General features: G+C 54.5%; 2 protein-coding genes across 2 annotated transcripts in view; both read left to right on the top strand.

Annotated features, from left to right (window-relative positions):
* The window catches only part of SCARF2 (scavenger receptor class F member 2), a 19618-nt gene extending 17430 nt beyond the window's left edge, over positions 1-2188 (top strand). The window contains 1 exon segment of the mRNA XM_036393285.1: positions 191-2188. Within this exon segment, the coding sequence (XP_036249178.1) occupies positions 191-1395 (1205 nt within the window). The 3' untranslated portion in view covers positions 1396-2188.
* Positions 2189-12536: 10348 nt separating this feature from the next.
* On the top strand, positions 12537-20519 carry LOC118693134 (protein DGCR6). The gene is made up of 5 exons (XM_036393473.2): positions 12537-12721; positions 12790-12950; positions 13520-13620; positions 17547-17687; positions 19762-20519. The coding sequence occupies exons 1-5, from the start codon at positions 12597-12599 to the stop codon at positions 19843-19845; spliced, it is 612 nt and encodes a 203-aa protein (XP_036249366.1). The 5' UTR covers positions 12537-12596; the 3' UTR covers positions 19846-20519.
* Positions 20520-23018: the final 2499 nt, after the last annotated feature.

The following is a 23018-nucleotide window of genomic DNA, read 5'->3' on the forward strand; positions in this document are numbered from 1 at the left end:
GTGCAGGTTCCAGTCATGCCTCCCATACGGTTTCAGAGCTCCCTCCTCCAGCATTTGCTGCTCCAGAGTTAAGAGCCAGGATATCTCTGACTGGGAGCCTGACTGGTAGGACACTTTCCTGCGGGAGCATCTCAGTCCTTCCCCTCCGCAGGCACATCCCACCTAACACTGCTGTGCTGTCTTCCCGCAGAGAGCATGGGTGACAGCAGGGACAGAGGGACACCTGCCAGCCCTGGGGACAAGCTGGTGGCCCCAGTCAGCGGGGAGGAAGCAGGAGAATACACGTTCCTGAAGGAGACGGGCTCTGTCAGAGCCTTCCCGACCGACAGCAGTGAGACCCCCCTGCTCAAGTCCTCGGACAGCGAGCGCTCCTCCTGCGGCTCGGGGTCGGCCGGCGCCGCGCTCTACGCCAGGGTCGCCCGCCTCTCCAAGCAGTCCAGGGAAGAAGAGGATGCCACCGCGGAGCCCCGCAGCCCCGGGAAGCCGCCGTCCCCGGAAAGGACCAAGCCCCGTCCTCCAGACCCGGCCACAAAGCCCAAAATCTCCTGGATCCACGGCAGGTACAACTCTGGCCAGTCCAACTCGCTGCCGGCACCCAGCCAGTCCCCAGAGCAAGTGGCCGCCCGGTCCGGCAGCCCCGAGCAAGGCCAGGGTTTGGCCAAGAGGAAGAGGAGTCCGAGCGAGACGTCGGCCCATGTGCAGGGCAGAGCAGAGGACAAGGGCGGCGCCCGGAGCAAGGAGAAAGCGCAGAAGCAACCGAAGGAGCCCGGCGTCCCCGAGGGCAAATCCAGTCTCTACGGGGAGCCGCAGTCACCTTCCAAACCCAAGCAGAGGAGCAAAGCCGGCTCCGAGCCGATGGAGACCATCAACGGGGCGGTGCAGAACGCCTTCCGAAAGATGGGCGCCTTCCAGCCGGAGCGGCGGGCCGGGGACACCAGGGATGCTCCTTGTAGCCCCGGCACCAGCAAACCCCGCTCCGAGCCGCTGCATCCCCAGCTGGCCTCCGAGCTGGCCGCCCAACTGAAGGAAAAGACTCAGAGCCTCAACAAGGGGGACGGAGGCATCCGGGCGAACGGGGTCAGTGCCCAGCGGGAGAAGCCCACCCCTCCGCAGAAAGCCAAGCGCTCGGCGGCCGCCGGCGGCCAGAAGACCAGCAAACCTTTGCTGCCCACCTCTCCCCATCTGCAAAAACTGATCCCTGCGGCCGCCGAGACGGCAGCCGGGGAGCCCAAGTGGATGGAGAAGCCAAGTGCCGGCAGCGGCCAGGATCAGACTCTCCCCACTGAGCAGACAGCCAAGAAAACCCCCATTAAGAAGCCTCCCAGGAAGAAGAGCCGGGAAGCTAGCCTGGAGCCCCCCAGGCCAGCTGCTGTGCCTGCTCAGGCAGTGCAGTGACCGGGAACCGGGCACGGCCCCGCACCGGCCGCACGCCGGGAAGAAAGACATTTGCCAGCACAACCAGCGAACGTGGGAGCCTGGACTGGGCTGGGGGCACTGGAAGAGCCTTGATCCTCCCTTTATCCCCCTCCACCTCACTCATCTCCCATTTTTCCTTAGTCCCCCTGCCCTAGGACCCGGTCCCTTACTCTGTGCCCTGCTCCTGCTCTCTGCCCGGGTCTAAGCCCGCCCGCCCTCCCCGCGCGGGGCGGGACCGCCAGGAGCCGGCCCGGCCGCCAACCCGGGGGGCTCCGTGTCTGGCGTATCCCCCCCCCTCCCCTTTTTTTTGTAGCAGTATTATCGACCGCATAAGCAGCGCTTGTTGTACTAGACGTGCCCACGGTATATTCTGCAGTAACCGAGACGCTCGCTTCCCGCGCTCCGCTCCGATCTGTCGGGGTCGCGGAGCACGGGAGAGGGAGGGAGCTGCTGCTTAATGCCCTGGGCAGTGCCAGAGATGTGCCCCACGTCCATCGCTGGCAGCAGCTCCCCTGCCCCGGCGCCCTCCAGGCACAGCTCTCCACTGCCGGTGCATGCCGGAGTGGGGTCGAGCTGGTTTCGACCGATGCCACCCTCCCTCCCCTCCGCCGCGGCGCTGCTCCTGGCCAGGAGGAAGCACTATTTATGGATGGAGGTGGACGCCCTTTGGGTTCCTGCATCCCATCCAATGGAGTTGGAGGGATTAGTTTGGTATGAGAGAGCCTGGCACCTCTGCAGAGCGCTTTCCTAATAAAAATGTATTTCTTCTGTAGCTGGGTGCCATCTATCCCTGCCCCAACCTTCCCGTGGGCGGGCAACATGCCTAGCCTTGCTTGGGTGCTACCTGGTCCTGAGTGGGATGCAGTGGGGAGATGGATGACCTTGCAGCAGTACAGGCAGGTGGTAACAAGCAGCAGACAAATGGGAGGCAGGTCCCCACTGGGGCTGCTGCTACACATGCTCACCTGCCATCAGAGATGAGCGCTGAGGACAGGATGAGGATCTTCCCTTCCCCCAGTATCCAGTGTTATCCCAGTGGCTTACTGGTCCCGTGGTCAGACACTGCTCAGTGTAGCCTGGGTCAGGCCCTGAGGTTCAAGAGAGCAGAGAGCCCACCCCTGGGTCTCAGGGTGCTGGGACACAAATGCGGGGGGGGCATGGGAGTAACCCCCTGCCCAGGGCCTGCTAGCTCTGTCAGCATTTGGGGTCTTCACACAGCCCCAGGCAGGATGGTGCCAGAGAACAAGGCTGGGACAAGCCCAGGGGCAGCCCAGAAGCTGAGGCTTCTCCTACACAGCTTCTGACCAAGATTCCTAAGCAGGACTCTCCCTGACACTAGAATTGGGGCTGTCTGCTTCCAGGGCAGCTGGGGGCATTGGTGCCCACCACTGAGCCGTCCTGTTCCCACAGTGGGGGTTGATGTCCCAGAAGACCACCAGACCAAAAGGTCAACCACAGCAATCTCAGAGGTGATGGAGGCAGCTGGTGAACACCAGAATGGGATGAGACCACATGGAACCAGGACTGCAACCAGCCCAGTACAGCACTCAGGAGGGGATGGGGCTCTGGCCCACACCTGGGCATGGCTCAGCATTGTGTAACTGGAGCCAGCACAGTACCTCACACTGTCCAGAGAAGCATCATCACATAACACAAAGCTGAAGAATGACATCACAGCATTGTTTCACAGGCTTCTGGTCACCTTTCAAAGTTCCTTCACTCTCTTTCCCCTTTCCTACAGGTTTTATTTGGGAAGATGAAGGACAGTGGCTGAAACTAGTCCTGGGACATCACACAGTGCAGAAAAAGGAGTGGATGAATGAGCTTGATGTCGCCAGATACAAAACAGAGAAAATCAATAGAGAAATTGAGACACTGAATCCATGAGACCTGAGATGGCATCCAAGCCCCTCCTTCCACCACAGAGGCTGTGGTTGGACAAACTGAAGAAGCTTCCAAGACACTCAGATTGATAACCACTCATAAGTTAGTAAAAGAGAAGTAAAGGAGTTAAATGCAGGCAATAAAAGTGCACTCTCCTGGAGAGGAATTTTATTCCAAGATTGAACCTGAATCTTCCAAGCTTCAGCTGGTGACTGTTTACCCCATTACATCATTCGGCACCACCAAGAAAGGTTCAACTTTATCATGAAGTTATGTTAGAGGAAATTTAGGCTGATTAACAGGGACTAACACCCCAAGAGGGTGCTGGGCACTGCCCAAGCTCCCCAGGGAATGGTCCTGGCCCCAAAGCTGCCAGAGGTACAGGAGCATTTGGACAGCACTGCCAGGGATGCACAGGGTGGGATTGTTGGGGGGTCTGGGCAGGGACACGAGCTGCACTGGATGGTCCTTGTGGGTCCCTTCAACTCAGGATATTCTGTGATTCTCTGACCTTATCCACTGACTGTTCTCAGAATCCTTCCCCCAGCCCAGCCCTGCCCCCTCCACCTGATGCAATGTGTGCCAGCCCCATGAGCATGTTGATATTCCTTGTCCAGGCCTCTCCAGTTTCTTCACATCCCTCTTGAACAAGGAGACCACATCTGGACGCTTCCTTCAGACATCTGCCTGTGCCCTTCCCAGCAGCTCCCACTATGGGCTTTGCCTTGCTCTGAGGAAAAACAATAAGCTGATGTCCACCATGAAGTTCTCTGTTGCTTCCAGGGTTTTTTTCAACAGGGTCCTTCCAGCTCAGACAGTTCAGAATCTTCTTGTAATGTCCAGTGATGCCATCCATGAGAAGGACGTGGATGAGGCACTGCCACACCTCGGTATCAGGAAGGGCTAATGAATCTCTTTTCCAGGTTCCAGGCATCCTGCAGGCTTTCTTCCCACCACTGCTTGTCGGATACCTCTGACTGACAGCTCCTCATGATAGACACCAGTGAGCAGGTCTTGTTCAGGGGTTTACAAATCAGCAGAGGCTGAAAACCATCAAACAATTTTCCTGCAGCTGTGAGTTCCACCAGGAAATGATACATACTCGCTGTTCTGAGCTGCTTTTCACTGCTATTTTGGGCAGGCAGAAAACTTTGACCTCAAGGAAAAACCAGCTGAACCCAGTCATAATGTGGAGAAATCAGGTGTTCTGCTTCCTCAGAGACAGAGCAGGATCCACCTTCCCTGACAGACAGGTAGGGCTTTTGGTGACAACGTGGTGGCCATGGCTGAGGAGAAGTTGTGGCAGTGGCTGTGATGGAGCCACTAGGCCCCCGTTCCACCAGCATATCATCCATGGGATCAGAGGAGCACAGTGGCACTTTTGGCTTATCCTCTCCTCCACCAACACTGCAACACTGATCTTCCTCCCATTTCCTCCTGATTTCCCAAAGTAGAGAAGGAGCTGTTGGGTTGGACAACAGCACGTGTTTTGGCTTGGCCAGCGAGCAGCAATGAAAGCCAGCCTGCTGCCAACAATTCATTTCTTGTTTCAGGCCCTACCAAAAATAAACCCAGAAGGGAAACTCCAATGAGAACGAAGCACACAGGATACAACCCAGAGCTCTCAAAACTATATAGGAAATTTCTCTCTCAGTGTTCACTAGGAAGGGGGATGGCAGTGTCAGAGGGAATTTCATGCTGGATGGGGGGACGTGAAGGAGTTTAGGCAGCTCCATCAGAATTATAGGAATATAAATATATATGCAGCTGACACTTCCTGTGGCTATGCTATAGGTGGGGAAATGGCCATTTCCTTCTTTGCCTCACAAAGTGGATGCAGGGTCCTGACTGCCTTCCCCAGGACACTTGGCTCCAGGGATGGCCACACTGGGGACACTGCAATGTCCCCAGGCCATATGGGTGATGTCCTCATGCAGCCACCACCCAGCTGGCACTGGGCTCTCCACTGCCAGGCTGCATGGATCACCCCAGCAGGGACCTCAAAGAGGTGCAGTCAGTGCAACACTGCCAGAATCACTTCCCATTCCTCAGCACAGCCATCGGCAACTTCATCAACATCTCTTGGGGACAGTTGTTGTTTGAGGAGGGCTGTGGTGGTGTTTCAGTGGCAAGAAATAGAAGCCTTTTGCGGGCCATCAGCTGCTGCTGTTGTGCTGTCCTGGTACCCACCAGCTCCTGACCCAAGTAGCACCAAACCTGCAGAGCCAAGGATGGGCCCTGTGCTCCTGCAGGATGGCAGCTCCAGCATCAGCATCCAGGAGGAAGGAGAAACCTGTGCCCCAGGGGTCCCTGTGAGCATGGCTGGTGGCTCTGGGACCCTGCAGCACCAGCCCTGGCATGGCACAGACACCTTGATCCAACTCCTGCAGCTTTGCCTTGGGATGGTGGAGCCTCTGGATGGGTATGTGCAGCCTTTTCCCTCATGACAAAATGGGGCACGGGGGTGGGGAGTGCTTTGTCTCTGCACCCCGTGCCCAAGATGCCACAAAACACAGGACATTGATAGAAATACATACTCCAGGAGTATATGCACTCACATAAAAATATGTGTATATATTATAAACATCATTTTTAAGTCAATATACATTCTATATTTTTTTTATTCTTGGAATGTATAGGAGAGTATATTATATATAATTTATATGTATATATAAGTATAACATATAAAAAATGTATTTGTATGCACTCCTATATACTCCAGGAGTAAATGTTTTTCTATTTCTATATTTATTTTTGTATATAGACACCTACACTCTCCTAGATATTCCCACAGTACATGGTACATATACTTCCACATTTACAACATAGATTTATATATTTCTGTAGTTTTATGTATATGGTAATATATATCTATATACACACAAACACAGTATGTATATATACACAAAAACTTATGTACTTACCTGTTTTGCTAAGCTCCAGGAGCCAAAGGTGTGGACATTGAGGTGAGACTAAGCCTGCCCACAGCACCCAGGTGCCAGCCCCATCCCTGCTGGCATCATGGCAGTGCCACCCAGGCACCTCTCAACACCGTGCCCACAGACCAGGTTTTGTAATGCTGAATCCAACAAGTGCTCTTCTGGGTCCTTCCCTGGGGACCTGGGCTTCAGGGGCCTCCAGCACGGACTTGCAGGGAAGCAGGGCAGCAGGATGTCTGGCAGGAACTTCCCCTCCCGGCACCATCCCAGCAGCAGCTCCAGGCTCTTCAAGCAGGACCTCTCTAAAGCCATTTTGTCCCCACCGATGGGCACTCAGGGCTTGTCACCTCCTCTGCCCTGTCCTGCACTGCGATGCATTGCGTGGACTTCAAAGTGGGGATGTACCTTCAGCTCATGGAGAGCTCAGGGGCTCTGTGCAGCCCCGCCCGTCCATCCTGAGGATGGGGTTCCCATCAAGGTGCGCTCGACGGGCACAGGGAGCGCGCTCAGGTGTGCGCAGGGAGGGGCTGCAGCCGGACCCCACTGCAGGCATCGGGGGGGGGGGGGACTCTCTGCAAACCCACTCGGCTCCACTTTAGACTCCCCCTCACCCATGGAGCAGTGGAAGTGTTTCTACGTGATCCAGGACCCCAATTAATCCCTGGCTGCAATGAGCTGCACAGAGCAAAGGGAATTCTAACGCACGGAGCCATCGCTGGGCAAATCCAAGAGCCTGAGCCTTTATTTCAGCGTCTGCAAGCATCATTTGGGAAAAATCCATATTTTTGCAGGGAAAGCACGAGGGCACTCTATCCAAGTGTTTTGAGCAGGAGAGGAGGAATAATCAGGCGGAAGTCAGGCAGAGGCTCCGGGTACCTGACTCATCCCCAGCCTGTGCTCCCGGCCGCATCGCGCCTGCCCGTGTTTAGTCTGGGTGGGAGCACAAATCACTGCTCAATGTCATCGCTCTGCTCGGATCTGGATTTCATTAGGAGCCACATGATCGGCCCTGGCTGCTGCTGGGGGCTGGCCGCGCTCCCCCCGAGGAGCTGCACAGGACGCAGGGTGGGGGTCGGGGCGTGGGGCTGAGTGGGCTCCTCGTCTGCAGCAGAGAAGCCGCAGCCACCTCGTTGGGACGGGTGTTTTGTCTCCCTAAGGGGCTTGGAGACCCCGAAAATATCCTGAGGGGAAGGGAGTGCAGCCTGCAGCTGTCCCCTGCTCAGCTGGTGACTGCAGGGGCACAGCAAGGGGGACCCTAGGACCCACGAACTGGGGTCCCTGTCCCTGCCCAAAGTCAGGCTGCAGACTCAGAGGGACACGGGGGGCCAGCTGGGCAGCCCCAGCCAAGGGATAGAAGGGGTTGGCTCCAGGCTGCTGCAACCCCTACATACACTCATATCCTTTACATCTCTTGCATCCCGTGGATCCTTTACATCCCACTGCAACTCTTACATCCCGTTGCACTCTCTGAATCCCTTGCAGCTTCCTTGCATGCATTATTAATAGCCTGCTGCGACCCTTTAAGCATCCTGTACATCCCTTACACCCCTTGCATCCTTCCTGAATTTCTTATGTCCCACTGCATCCTTTGTGTTCCCTGCAGCCTGCTGTGTCACTTGCATCCTGTACATGCTTTGCACTCACCCCTTGCAGCCCATGGCCCCTGCACACAACTCCCAGCCAAGTCCACACATTTCAGTCTCATCCGAGATCATCCTTGCTTATGAAGCCCTATGCAGTGACCTGGGACCACCTGCACCAGCCAGCTGGGAGCCTCTCCAGCTGGCCCAGGGGAAGCAGCTCCTGCCCCTTGCCAAGGCTCCTCAGGCAGGGAGTTGTCCAAGGGGTGATACAGACCTGTCAGCTCACCTCAAACAGACCTGACACACTTCTCTCTGCAGGTGGCAAAGACATGAGATGCTCCTGAGCTTCTGAGCCACAACCTACGTGAATTTGCCCTGGCTGAACATCCATGTCACATCCCAGGAATGATGTGCACTCAGGACACGTGGCTGCCGGCATCTCCTCTGAGTCCCAAAGGAGCTTGGCCCAGACAACCAAAGCCTAGACGTGTTTTCTGCCATGTTTCCAATGATGCACGCTGCCCTCCCAGCCCAGAGCCCTGGGTCTCCCAGCTACAGCAGCAGCCAGCGGGCAGGAGAGCGTGTAGGCTTCACCCGGCACCTCCGAGAGCCAGCGACCACCTCGATCCAGGTCTTATTTTAGCTGCAGCTCAGGGGTGAAATTCCCGTTCAGATATTCAGCTCCAGAGGCCAGAGCAGGGGAAACACTTTTACTCTGAAGTGTTTAAATTGGAATAAATCTGGTGAGCCTGAGGCTGAGGCTCTGGCAGTCACAGCCATGCCCTTCCCTTGCCCAGGAGATGAGGTGAGGGCCCACAAAAGGTTAAAGTGGCCCGAAAAAGGAAGGGGCAAGGCAAGTGGCAAAGCTAGTGTGGTGGCTGACCATGCAGCCAGTACAGGGTGGAGTCAGAGGGCTGCTGCTGGAGTCCCTACCCCAGAGGGCTGGTGCAGCTCTTAGAGGGTCCAAAGAGGAGTTGGAGGAGACTTGAGGAAACCATCCAAGCCAAGCTGGCTGAGGAGAGACAGATCCAGCCTTGAGTAGAGCAGCCCCCCAGACCTGGGCCTGCAGGGGGTTGCTGCTTCAGGAAAACCCTGGCTCCAGCCCTGGCTCAGGCTCCAGCCAGGGACTGACTGCAGGCACCATGCCTTGGGCTGTGCTCCTGCCACTGGCCCAGGCCAGCTCGGGCCATACTGGTGCCATGGCAGCAGAGCCACTGCTGGGATGCTCGCCAGCTCTCACCCCAAGGACCAGCTGATGCTGACCTGTTCCTGACTCCACAGGAAAGGCAGTAAAGCTATGTTTGGGGCAGAATTTGCAGAGCATTGGCCTCTTTCAGTGACAGCTGGCTGTCCGGTGACACCACTCTCACCAAAGACTGGGGAGGCCACTCCCAGCTCTGGAGTGGTGACTCAGAGCCATGGTGATGTGGCAGCTCTCCCAGGGACTCCAGGCTTGGACAGACATCTCTTGCAGGAAGGTGTGTGCTCAGGGTTCTTGGGGACTATTCCCCATGGCAATATACCCCCATGCACCAGGCTCCACAGACACTCCACTCCTGTTGTATTTCTTGTCCCCCTACTTCCACCCAGCCTCCTCTGCACCACCAGCATGAGGAAAGCCCCACAGCTGGTTTGGAGGCTCAAGAAGCAGCAGCAGAACAAGATCAGCCACAGATTCCTCTGTGCCAAGGCAAGGAACATCTCATTCACCCAGTGCAGAGGTCCTGTGGCCATGAGTACACAATTGTGGCCTCATCCTGCCCAGCAGGGAGAGTCCCACTGGGCTCTTCCCCAGCCACTCTCTCACTTCATGCTGGGGGTGACAGGATGAGTAAGGGCAGACGAGCTTTCTCAGGTCTGTCTGTCCCTTCATAGTTCAATCCAGGCTTAGTTAAGGCTCTTCCTGGGCATCACTACCCAACTGCAGGGTTGTTTCTGCTCTCAAGCCCCTGGGTCCAGCGGCCGTGGTTTCGTCCTTAGTGCTGGCATGTTCTAGGGAGCTCAGGAAGCACCTGTGTTTCCTCCACTCATGCTGTGTCACCTGAGCTGCTTGTGGCACCACTGCAAACACTGTTAGCTGGTCAGGGACTACACCACCTCAGCCTGAACCCACCCCCCAAGAGCCCCCTGCACATCCCAACATATCTTGATGTACTCCCTGCCCGGACATACAAAGCATGGGACACCCCAGGTCACTGTGCTCTCCAGCCCCAGTCCCCATGTGTGCCACCCACCCACCTCTCCTACATTCCCAGAGCCAGCCTAGGGCTGCAGATTGTCCCCAATGGCTGACCCAGCTGCAGTCCAGCTCACTGAGCTCCTTCCTCCAACCCAAACCCCATGTCCCTCTGTCCCCATGGCACTTGTGCAGGTCCCAGCAGAGGACCCTGTCCCAGCTCCATCCCCACAGAGATCCCTGCATCCCCACCAGCATCCTGACCCAGCAATGACGCCAGTGCAAAGCTCCAGGTACCTCATGGAGCACATACCAGCTCAGATCCCCGCCCTCCCACCCCCCTCGGGAGCCCCAGGATCGCCGCGTTTGTGTCGCCAGCCCCGCAGGCTGCAGAGGCAGCGCCCGGAGCTGCCGGGCTAATGAGAAATGCATGGGAGCCACATCTGGTAGCGATTGAGCCGGGAGCAGCGCTGGGAAGGGAGGAAGCGCAGATTTCCTGCAGCACAAAGGAAGGGAGAGGAATGTCCGTGGCAGAGCAGAGGCCCTGGCCGCCCCCTCCCTCCACCGTCACAGGGGTGCACAGGCACCAGATGGTGCTCGCTCCCTTGCTGGCACTGCTGAGTGTCCCTGGGCATGTGCCCTCCTCTTCCCCGGGCTGAGCCTCTCTCAGCTCCCCCCCTTTCCACCCGCAGGGATGCGCAGGGATGCACCCACGGCCGCTGTCCACAGCCACGGCCACGCACTGCCAGAGCTCCTGCACAGCCTCCTCCCTCCAGCCTGCTGCTGCTCAGGGTCCCCACAGTCAGACACCTCCAGGCTTGAAAGCCCCCCGAAACAGCCTTGGGCAGGGAGCAGAAGCCCAGTGAAGCCATGAGAGCAGCAAAGTAAAGGCAGAGGCCGCCTTTACTGAGCCATGCCCATGAGGCTGTGACACTGAAGGGGACAAGGCAGGTGGGTTTTACATCCTCACCAGTGCAGGCAGCCATGCCAGGGGAGGCAGCTGGTCTGGTTGTGTTTCAGGGGAAACCATACCTGAGCATCACTGGCTATCAATGGGATTTGGGGTTGTGCTGCTGGGGGTATTCCCCAGGACAGCAAAACTCTGTGACAGCAGGTGACACACAGAAGGGGATATTTAGCAAAAGCTGCCATCAAATCTTCATGGAGGAGTATGGCAAAGTGTTTGGCATGCTTTCATCCTGATCCAGTCCTTTGCCCCAGTCAAAGCTGGGCAGCACAGCTCTCAGCTCTGTTTTAAAGACCCGCTACCCAGCAGCTCAGCAGAGGCTGCAGCACTCAGCCTCTCACTGCTCCAGCACAGCAAAACCTCGTGGTGGCTCCTGAGGAAATCATTCCATGGAGGTGTTGCTACCAGGCTGGGGAAGGACAGGCAGGGGACAGGCTGGACAGATGGACACAGCACGATTAACTCCATAAGGTCTAAGTAGCCAAGGCATAGAGAGATCTGCAGTCAGCCCACCCAAAGCCTCTCCAGCTCTTGGGATTTAGAGATCCTTGAATGGAAATTTAAGGCATTGAACTGGGGGAAAGAAAGTAATTTCCATTCAGGGATGTTTTCAGGATACTCCATTTTGCTGGAGATGCTTTGTGTTCTCTCTGCTATTTCCAGTCCCCTTGAGCAGCAGTGCAGCATCTGTAGGCTTTGAGGTTCTATTAAATCCAGTATTTTTAAGGCATTCTTAACCCATTTCAATGAATCTTTCCTCTTACTAATTGAAGACAGGAACCTTTTCCTGTGCTCTGCTGCCGTGAATGCACAGCTCATCCTTCTTCACCTCTCATCTCCCACACCCCAGCGTGCACGGGAAGGACCCATCACCATCCTAGAATGTAACACTCCATGTGATTTCAGGGATTGGAAGGGATCTGGGCAGCCATGCTGCCTCATCCTTGCCAAGGCATCCACAGACATTGCCCAGCATGACCCTGGCACAGTGTCCATGGGGGATGTTCCCCACTTCACAGGTTGGAATTACTTCACAGAGTGCAATCCCACCAGTGCTGGGGATGCACCACATTTTTGGCCCTGGTTGAAGCCACCTTGTCACCCACTTTTGGCTCATCCACTCCAAAGCGGACAAATTACGTCTGAAACGCTCCTGATAAAGTCATTTAAAACATCTGTAGCTGCTTCCAAGCGGGAGCAGGGGGATAGTCCGAGATTCCTGCCCGTGCATCCCATGGGATGGGCTGGGGTGGAACCGCCTGGAAATCTCCGGCCGGGGCCCGGGGTGGGTCCCGAGGCTGCCAGGAGCGGCAAGGACGGGGATGAGCGAGAATCGCGACAGGGAGCGGCAAGGATGGGGATGAGCAAGAATCGCGACAGGGAGCAGCGGGGGGCGGGGCAATGGGCGGGGAGGGACTGGGTCGGGATTGGCTGCTTCTGGGGGCGGGGCTTGTGAAGGCCGGAGGGGCGAGGCTTGAGCGTCTCGGGGGCGGGGCGGGACGATGGAGACGTGGGGCGGCTCCGCGCATGCTCAAATTGCGGCAGGAGGGAGAGGTCGTACGAGCTGCGCAAGCGCAGATCGCAGGAGGGCCGTGAGGGAGTGCGTGAGGGTGAGGGGCCGGGCGGGGGCGATGGCGATGGCGCGGCCCGGCGGGTTCGAGGCGGCCGAGCAGCAGCAGGAGGTGCTGTCCCGGCAGCAGGAGCGGCACTACCGGCTGCTGGCCGAGCTGCAGGCGCTTGTCAAGGCGCTGCCCAGGTGAGCGGAACCCGAGGGGGGCCAGGGGCCGCTGCGGGTGCCGGCGCTGACCCGGTTTGTGCCCGCAGTGCCTGCCAGCAGCGCCTCTCGTACACGACGTTGTCCGAGCTGGCGCTGGCGCTGCTGGACGGGACCGTGTTCGAGATCGTGCAGGGGCTGCTGGAGATCCAGCACCTCACCGAGAAGAACCTGTACAGCCAGCGGCGGCAGCTGCACAGCGAGCACCGCGGTACCGGGGCCACCGTGGGGGGAGTTCCGGGCCACTGGGGGGACTGGAGAGGGGAGCGCTGGGGCGAGGGTCACAAGGGCGGCCGTCCTGGAGCACTAGAGGGGACAGAGGGGGTGGACAGCTCAGGAGAAATGGGGGTGGCACTCCAGGGAAGTGATGGGGACCCTGCGGGAGGAGACGGGCCTGGGGCATCTCTGGGGTGGGGAGGGGGTTCGGGAGGTACTGGCGGTGGAGGGACACCAGGGAGACTGGTTGAGGGCGCAGTGGGGGCTTGAGGATGGCACTGGAGGGGAGGGAAGTGACATTGAGGGGGCAGGTTATGAGACAGTGGAGGACACTCCGGGTGACACTAGAAGGCACTGGGGGACTGTGATGGGGACACTGAGGGCTGGGGGTGATGCTGAGAGGGACAGGTTGGGGGGGTTTTGGGATGGCACTGGAAAGGCAGGTTTGTGGCGCCCTGGGGGTGGGTTAAGGGAGCTACAGGGAATGACATTGCACGTTGTGGGGAGGGCACTGGGGGCACCTGGCAGCAGTGTGTCCTCCTGAGCCCCCCGTGCCATTGGCAGGGCTGAAGCAGGAGCTGTTCCATCGGCACAAGGAGGCCCAGCAGTGCTGCAGGCCCCACAACTTGCCACTGCTCCGTGCAGCCCAGCAGCGTGAGATGGAGGTGAGAGGGGCTGGGCTGGCAAGAGTGGGAGTGGCAAGAGTGCAGAGCTGCGTCCCTTCCCAGGACTCTCACAGCCCCGTTGCTGCAGGAGCTCTGCATCATCTGCAGAGGGTTTGGCTATTCCTATCCTGCAGCCTCAGGAGACACCAGCTGTCCTGGCTGGCCTGGAAACTAGCACAGACACAGTTTCCCCACCTCAGTCTAGAGGCCTCCTCCTCTTGATCTACCTTTTGTCCCCTCAAGGTAGGGGTGCAGGCTCTTGCCATCCCTGGTGTGATCTGAGAATCGTGGAAGCTCAGGAGCCTGCTCCAAAGACACTGCTCTCCACAGTACTTTAATGATCCATCATTATCTGGTGGCCTGAAGCCTGTATAGGATCGGTGTACCTATCCTACAGGAGTACCACTGATAAGGAGGAAACACCTCCAGTTTCATAATTACAGTAAGAGTTTCTGAGAGCATCCCAAGGCATTTCAAAAAGATTCAGTCCCAGAGGACTTTTCTGTCACCTCTTGGTGATAGATAGAGGCAGTTTTGTAATGTAAGAAAATGGCAAGTAGCTGGTTATGTTAATCAGTGGAGTTGAAATGTGGGGGTAAGCTACTTTGGTCCACATTAGGTGAATGAGAACAGTTTCCTGCCTTGGCCCATGGCAGCACGGTGTCAGTGCTTGCTGTTGTTGGATTCTTTGGTATTTCCACATTCCTCATTTCCTGTCAAGGTAACTAAAGCCAGGCTGGACCTCTGGTACCTGTCCTTGTTACTTCTGTCTCTGAGTAACTTAAGACTTCCAGCAGTAATCTCTACTGCCTGTTTTCAACACTTGCAGTATTTTATTAAATTGCCCAGATGTGTCTCACTTCTCCTTGTCTTACATGCTGTGCAACTTCCTCCTACCTGCCCTCTACCTTTCTTCTGTTTTCCTCTCCCAGGTGTTAATAGAGTCACTTCTTCCTGTCTTTATCCTCTGACAATTCTGCTGTAGAGCATTTTGGGAACAGATTGATCATCTCTGTTATATCTGATATGTGTGTAATTGGAGGTGCCCTCTGTGGTTAAAGGTTTCCATGACCAGCTCCCATGAGATAACTTGGGATTGGTCTCACAGGACAGGTAATACAAGGTGTATGTTTTAGGTGTTTGGCTCCTCAGTGGAACCCATGGCATTTAGAAAAGATTAGTCCATCATGCAGGGTCTGTGGCCAGCAGGGCTGAGGCAAAACTTGTGTGCCTCACATTCGTCCAAGATATGGCACTTTGCTCTAACCCAGAATTAGATGCCAACACTAAGCAACGTGAGGCACTTAAATTTGGGTGTTTTGTTCAAGTCCGAAGAAAGTCAGTTCTCCAGCATAGTAAGTGAAGGAGACAATGGCACACTGAGGTGGGTGGGAGGAAGGAAAATCTGGGGAATGAGGCATTTTAATCTGTTGTGTCTCCCACAAAGGGATTGAACCCCTGGACTGAAGGAAGTGTGAGGACAGAGCTTGCTTAGATTTGTTCCTCAGCATCCTTTAGTGAAGGAGCAGTTATCACTCTGCCTTGGCTTCTGTTGGAGCTGGAGTTGTCTTCCCATTTATTGCCATGAGACCCTGCCCTGAATGTTTTCTCTGGAGCAGCTTTTGTGTAGTCACCTTCTAGTAGATCCAAGTTCTGCATCCTCCTTCATTGCAGGTGGTTCTGTGAAGGTTTCTCACTGTGATGTGCTAATTGTGGGCTCTGCATCCAGGAGATGTTCCAAGAGGTAGCTCCTGCCCCATGTGAGTGATAGCTGCTCTTTGTTAGGTCGCACCTTTTCCAGAGACCCATGGATACCCTTGGTGCAGACACATCCCAGCCCTTCCCCAGACTGTTCATGGCCAAGAGTTCTGTCACACAAATTCTGAATTTTCACCAGGAATTGTGGGAGGGTGGAGGTGTTCATCTCCCCTCCAAGGCCATTTTAACCACCAGCCCCTGGGGTTTGTGACTTCTGCCTTTCTGTGCAGTGGGAATAGTTTAAGCACATGGATGTTTCCAGTTGAACGTGTGGCTGTGTTCTCTGTTACAAAGGGGCAGCGTTGCATGAATGAAATGATGAAACTTGTGGCTTTTCACAGAATCACACAATAAGCTGAGTCAGAAGAAACCTACAAGGACCATCCAGCGCAGCTCCTGTCCCTGCCCAGACCCCCCAACAATCCCACCCTGTCCATCCCTGGCAGTGCTGCCCAAAGGCTCCTGGAGCTCTGGCAGCCTCGGGGCTGTGCCCATTCCCTGGGCAGCCTGGGCAGTGCCAGCACCCTCTGGGGGAAGAACCTTGCCCTGATATCCAGCCTAACCCTCCCTGACACAACTTCAAGTCATTCCCACAGGTCCTATCACTGATTACCACAGAGAACAGATTAGCAGCCCCTCCTCTTTGCCTTTCAAGGAAGTTCTTAATGTTCAGTGAGTCTCCCCTCAGTCTCCTCCAGCTGAACAGACCATCCGTTCCTCATATGGTTTCCCCTCAAAGCCCTTCGCCATGTTTGTTGCCTTCCTTTGGATGCTCTCTAGTGAGTTATTTATTTCCTACTTCTTGCAGGAGAAGCACAGAATGATGGAATGGTTTGGTTTGGAAGGGGCCTTCAAGTTCATCCAGTCCCACATCCTGCCATGGGTGGGGACACCTGCCACTATGCCAGGTTGCTCCAAGCCCCATCCAGCCTAGCCTTGGACACTGCCAGGGATGGGGCAGCCATAGCTTCTCTGGACAACTTTTGTCTTTGTGTCACCATCCTCACAGGGAAGAATTCCCTCTTTACATCTAGTCTTATTCTGCCCTCTCCATTTGAAGCCATTCCTCCTTGTTGTGTCTCTCCACCCTTTGTCCCAAGTCCCTCTCCATCTCTCTTGGAGCACCTTTAGGCACTGGAAGGGGCTCAAGGTCACACAGAGGCTTCAGCCCTTGGAGCATCTCCTTGCCTTCCTCTGGACTTGCTCTAGCAGCTCCATGTCTTTCCTGTGCTAGGCCCCCAGAGCTGGAGGCAGCTCTGTAGGTGGGGTCTCACCTGAGCAGAGCAGCAGAATCTGCCCCTTCACTCTGCTGCCCACCCTACAAAAATGAGCCTGTCACTGTTTTTTGATGGGGTTTGATGATTCCTGGTGTTCCCCGTGGCTTGCAAAGGAAGTCTGCTGTTCAGTGCAGCCTGGTGAGGTTGTATCACCTCTGCACACATGGGACTCTTTTTACTTGATCTATTCTCTGCTTGTCCCCTGCAGTCCTGCTCTCTGCTTCCACTCCTGATTTCCAGCATGCCTTTGTTTGCTGGGCTCCATTCTTCTCTGGAGGCATCACAGAATGACTCTGCTGAAGCTTGGGCAGATGTTGGTGAGACAGGAGTGGCCATGTCCTCCTGGTTGGAGCTATTCTGGCAAAGTTCTTCTTTCATAATGTTTTCAGTCTGTCAAAAATAGAGCCCAGCATTCAGATCCTTTCAGAAATAAATAGGATCTCTATGGGGTTTACAGCTCCAGTACCATATTAGTGTCCAGGGAGCCATCTTGATGAGCTTCAGTGGCCTAGGTTATTCCTCCAAGGATTCCTTCAGCCTTACCTGAGAGGGGCACATAGTTCTTGGGCTGAGCTCAGCCGTAGGTCAGGTGGTGACTTACCAGAGAAAGTGATTCAGCTACTGTGGTCTTTCCTCATGGTCTTTCCTGGCCTCCAAACACTCAGAGATCAGGCTGTTCCCATGACTTCCCTGCATTTTCTCGAGTGGCAGCTTTGCAGGTGGAGGTGTTAAGACCTGGGGCTCTGCTGGTTTCCCATTGCTGTCCTTGGACTCATCAGGAGAGATTCAGGGCCTGGTTGCTCTTGGGTTCCAAGTAAAAATTTTAGAGATGAGAAAAAGATGGGAAGAATGCAGATATTCCACTTTCCCATTGACTTTAATGTTTTTCAGGCTATGGAGCAACAGATCCGAGAGGAACAGCGAATGATGGATGAGAAGATAGTCTTGGAATTGGACCAAAAAGTAATCGACCAGCAGAGCACCCTGGAGAAGGCTGGGGTGTCTGGCTTCTACATCACCACCAACCCCCAGGTTGGTGTTTGAGCACGGCAGGCAAGGTGTTCTGACAAGAGCTTGGAGTGACAGGACAAGGGGGAATGGCTTCCCACAGCCAGAGGGCAGGCTTAGGTGCGATATTAGGGAGAAATTTTTTTCTGGAAGACTGGTAAGGCACAGGTTACCCAGAGCAGCTGTGGCTGCCCCTGGATCCCTGGGAGTGTCCAAAGCCAGGCTGGATGGGGCTTGGAGCAACCTGGGATAGTGGAAGGTGTGCCTGCCCATGGTAGGGGGTGGAAATGGATGACCTTTAAAAATCCCTTCCAACCCCAACCATTCCATGATTGTTTAACAGTGCTCTTGGGTTGGTATCTTTAATTTTTTTTTAAAATCTTGCTGTAGATAAATTGGGCATGGGTGTGTCAGACAGAACAATCCGTCCTTTGCCTCCCTACTCGTGGATGGTGTGCGCTGGACAGAACTTGTACTCAGTTCATAACTAAAGAGCAGAAACCCAGGTACCATTGGGCAGCATTCCCAACTTCCTGCAGTACTTTTTTCCATTGTGGGGGACCAAAACACTGTGCCAACAGCCTGCAGTCCTGTGACTCTCAAATGGGTCTGAAAAGCACTAAAAGAATTCATTTACTGCATTTATATTCAGCTTAGCTATGAAAACTGACTTCAAGACTGTTTATTAGGCACCTTGTTCATTCTTGCATGTGACTTGCTGGAGCTGATGATCTCAGGCTGTGATTAAAGAATTGTTCCCAGTTTCCCCAGGGCATTTGCTCTCAAACTATCTGAGGAGTCACCTGGGTTTGTCCACATTGTCCTTATTTATTTATTCCTTTATGTCCTTTGTTCCTGCCACCACAGGAACAAAAAACCTCAAAATTCCCAAGTCTTGTTGCAAAGCCATGCAAGTTTTCAGGGAGCACAGAGACAGGCTGTTCTTAACTCTGTTTTTTCAGCTCATTAAATGTCACTTTGATAAAAACCTACTGCTGGGAAAAAACAGCTTAAATGAAGCCAAACAGGCATTTTCTAACACCCACCCGCATGATTCCCAGTTGTGGAGCCTTGAACAAGCCTCTCATTTTTTCAGTGTTGCTATTCCCCGGTTGTATAATGCAGAGAGCCTGTTCTCTCCCTCCTGCCCTGCCCTTCATGTTGTTTTTGTAAGCAATAAGCCTTATTAGGGTTCCTTTTTGCTGCATTTGTGTATGTTTGCCTTTAGGATAGGTGCCAAGACCAACCCGGATCTTGGCTTGTGCCTGTGAGTGCCACCAAGAAATCCCTGCTGGAATCTGTTCACACGGTTCCCATCAGCTGATGTGTTTCCCCCGCAGTCTGTATAAAATGCTTCCTTGTGCAGGGGATATATTCTTACAAAAATAGGTTTTTATTTCCATAGCTCTGTGTCTGCAGGGCTGAGTCACAGACCTGCACTCGCAAATTATTGGCTCCACCATGTTGTCTCTGAGCTAGATGTAACTAAAGAACGAGCAGGTGGCAAAGGAACTGTGAGCTGATGTTGATGTCTCCAATAGATCGTGGTCCTGAAAAAGGGAGTTTTCCAGAAATAGGGAATGAAATGCTTGCAGGGAATTTGATGCACCAGCACAGCCATGTGTTGCACTCGCCTTGGATCCCACTCAGAGGGTTCCCAAAGCGATCCCTCCTCTTCCGGCCCTTCTATGCTGGGAAGGGGTCAGGAAGTTGGAGATGCTGCAGGGGGTGTGGGGAGGGGCCTGGAGAACCTTTTCTGGGGCTGCTGGCCCTCCTCAGCCTGCCAGCCCTCATAGCCCCTTGCTCATTTATCATGGTCAAGAAGAAAGAGCCTCTCTGGATCCTTAAGGAATCCTCAAGTGCTGGGATTCTTAAGACAGCCACAGTTTGCAGCAGGTGTGGTAAGATGTCACTGCTCCATGTTTTAGAGAAACACCTGAACAAGATGAAGCATTTGGTTTTTAGCTGCCTGGTTGATTTTTTTGTAATTCCCTAAGAACAAGAAGCTCTTGGGGAGGTGGTACAGGCCAGTCCTTCCTGCTTCCTGCAGCAGGGAATGGAGTCATCTCTTTGCACAAATGTTTTTCTCCCTTTGCAGGAGCTGACTCTACAGATGAATTTGCTAGAGCTGATTCGGAAGCTGCAGCAGAAGGAAGCTGAGGCTGAGAAGACTTTTTCCTGAAAGAGCAAATCTACTGTTCACCTCCCAGAGTTTTTCCTCTGACTTCCCTCTAAAGAGACTGTCCATGCATTTGCTTTGTATTGTGTTGGGAAGAGGCTACAGGAGTAGAAGAAATTGCTGAGACACTTAGATTAGAGCTGGGGTAGGCAGAGCCCAGCACAGGGGATGGTTTGGAGCCTGGGGACGGCTCTCAGGTCCTCCAGGTCCTCAGAGCAGTGTCAGCTGCATCTGGCTCAGCTGGGAGATGATGGAGCATGGTCACCTGCCAGGACTGTCCTCAGTGATGCTGAGGCCATCACTGAGCCAAGGCTGGGCTGAGCACTGAGCACACAGAGCCCCACTGTGTGAGGGTGACCCTGTGTTTAGATGATATAACTGGGGAGGGGGGAGCAATTCCAAGGATGCTTCTGTGTGTTGTTAAGGCAGAAACAACTTCTTAGAAGGCAGACCCTTCCCAGAATCTTCTCCAGGCTGGTACCAGCATTATCTGTGTTCGTTTATCTGTATGCTGGCCAGCATCATCTGTATTAAAGGAGGATTTCAGGCCTCAGCCCAGAGTTACTGGAGTGGTGTTTGCAGTGTTCCCATTGACTCAAAAAGCAGAGCTTTTGCTTTCTTCTTTTAAACGAGTTTCCAAATTAACAAAAATAAAACACTTTCATTTTGGGGCTGCAGCTTTCTGAATGCCAGTGGTTGTGTTTGTCCTGTCCTCAGTTGGTGAGTGGGGCTTGTGGTGGGTTAGATGGAAGCTGGGGAGGAACCTGGAGTGTTTCTGAGATCTTTCAGGGTGTTGGAAGAGCTTGTGGGTGGCCTTATGGTGGGGAAGGCTGGTGCTGGAGGAGACAAACACAAGATCAGAGCTACAAGGACCAAGGAGGCTTTTGAAAATTGAAGGCTGAGGCCCTCTCCCATTTCCATCATGTGTTGTGGGCGTTCCCTCCCCTTGGAGATGATGCTGCTGTGATTCAAGAGCTGGAGACAAGACCTACTGGTTGTGTGGCGTCTTCACCTCCTGGATGAAAGTCCCCATCTGGAAAGCAGGCTGGTATGGGACCTGCACCACTGCAAAGTCCCCACAGAGCTCCTGGAACTGTGTTGCCACTGGACCCTTAGGTGGGAGCTCTGTGCCACACTGCTGAGCAGTGGTGAGGGGCAAGGTGGGCAACATTCCCCTCTGGAGACACCTTCATCCTCCTGGGAAGACACAGGGTAGCCACTGGCGCAGGCTGGGTGAAGTCAACATCTGTGGTCAGGTTTGTGACCAGAGCAATTGGCAAGGAAATTGCTTCCTCAGGTGAGGCTAGGGAAGGCAGGGGTGAACAGTGGGTTCTATTGCAGGAAAAGATGCCCAGGTGCTGGGGGTGTCATATTGCCTCCCAGAAGCTTCTCCTTCCTCTACACAAGCTCTCTGGAATGGCTGGAGCAGCAGCAGAGTGAGGGTGTGCTTGGAGGAGCTGGGGTCGAGGTTCCTGCCCATGGGTTCAGCCCCACTGCCCTGCCCTGTGGGGTGAGGGATGGAGTCCACCTCGGTGCAGAGCCACTGGGACCCAGGACTGCTGCTGTCTACAAGGAGAGCCGGTGCCAGGGGCTGTTCTGGCACTGCCATTGCAACAGCAGCTCTCAGGCTTCCTGCTTCTGCCATCTGTTTGCAGATGGCTCTGCCAGGCAGCTGATTGCATCCAAGCTGAAATTTTCCATGCCTGTGCTCAGGTTGGGTTTCAGAAAGGTCAGGGTGGAGAGCTGCAGGGGGTTACACATGGGTAGCTGGTGGGAAAGGTTATCCTAAGGGAGCAAAGCCCCTGGGATGTTGATCAGATCAGCAGGATTTCAGGAGAGGAACACTTGCTCAGCCCCTGAAGCTGAACAGTACAACATGGAGGATACTGATATTTTTCCAAGCAAGTGTCATTGTGTCACCAGAGGGGGACACCATCCCACAGAATTGCTGTGCCCCAGCCACTGCAGTTGTATTACTGCCAGTAACACAGGGCAGACTTGGTGAGAGCAACCCGAGGGGGCTGGAAGTTCTGCTGGGCTTTGGCTGGCTCAGCTCCTTGGTTCACTGACCTGTGCAGCTCCCAAACTCTCAACTGGTGTTCCAGGAACATGTGTTTGGCTTCAGGCATCCACAGACCTGGACCAAAGGTGCCTGCCCAGAGCTCCATGTATGCCAGAAATTACATGGAGAGGGGATGCAACCAAGGATCAAGTTCCCTGTTCAGGTGCAAGGTGACTAACATGAGAGCTATGGCTCCATGCCAGCCCCATGTTCACCCAGGAGCTGGTGGAAGGTGAGTAATGGGTGGCAGGAAGGGACAAATCCTGTTTATTCCTTCATTTTCCTATATTTTGGGCTGTTGAGGAGAAGAGCAAGGTCCCCTCCACATAAGGAGGTCAATCCAGTGTGGATAAAGGTGAGTGTGTTCAGGTGGGAGCCCTCAAGAGTTGCACTGTGGGCTCTGAGTTGTGGGCGCAACTCGAGGGTGACATTTGGGGTGGTGACTGGTGGGTCCATGAAAATGTCAGTTTAAGTGCCCGGGAGCCATCAGAAAACTAGATGAAACATGAGAAGGGGATCAGAGAAGAAAATTAAAAACATGTTGCTGCTGTGAAGCACCTAAATGTAAATTCCTGCACCCTGACAAAGGCACGGTAGGGATGGAACAAGCTCTGCAAAGGCCCTGGGGACACCAGGGATCTGGAACACCTTCCAGCTGAGCTGGACTCCTTTATCTTTGACAAAGGACACGAGAGGAGGCAGGGTGGAGATAAAACTATGGGTGATATGGAGAGGGACTTCACTCTCTAGAAATACAAGAGCAGTAGCATTGCAGGGCACCTGTAACAGGCAGGTTTGGGTGGGATGAGTGACTGCTTGGGAAACTCCTGCCCCAGGGGGCTGCAGATGCAGAAGGTTTATGGAGTTTCAAGAGGAGGTGAAGCACTTCTGGAAAAGAAACACCTTTTGACTTAGAGATGGATAGAGGTGATTCCCCTTCACTGCCCTGCAGAGCCAGGTGGAAACACCACAGGCTTTTGCTCAGGATTTGTGCTCCTGGCCAGGCAGGAGGAGCTGGAGGGGCCTGTTCAGGAGCTCCTCCTCCCACAGCTTTCTCCACACCTCAGTTTCTTCATGATAAACACAAACACCTGAGCACAGAGAATGTGCCTGC

Source organism: Molothrus ater, chromosome 18 (genome assembly GCF_012460135.2).
Source record: "Molothrus ater isolate BHLD 08-10-18 breed brown headed cowbird chromosome 18, BPBGC_Mater_1.1, whole genome shotgun sequence".
Lineage (NCBI taxonomy): Eukaryota > Metazoa > Chordata > Aves > Passeriformes > Icteridae > Molothrus > Molothrus ater.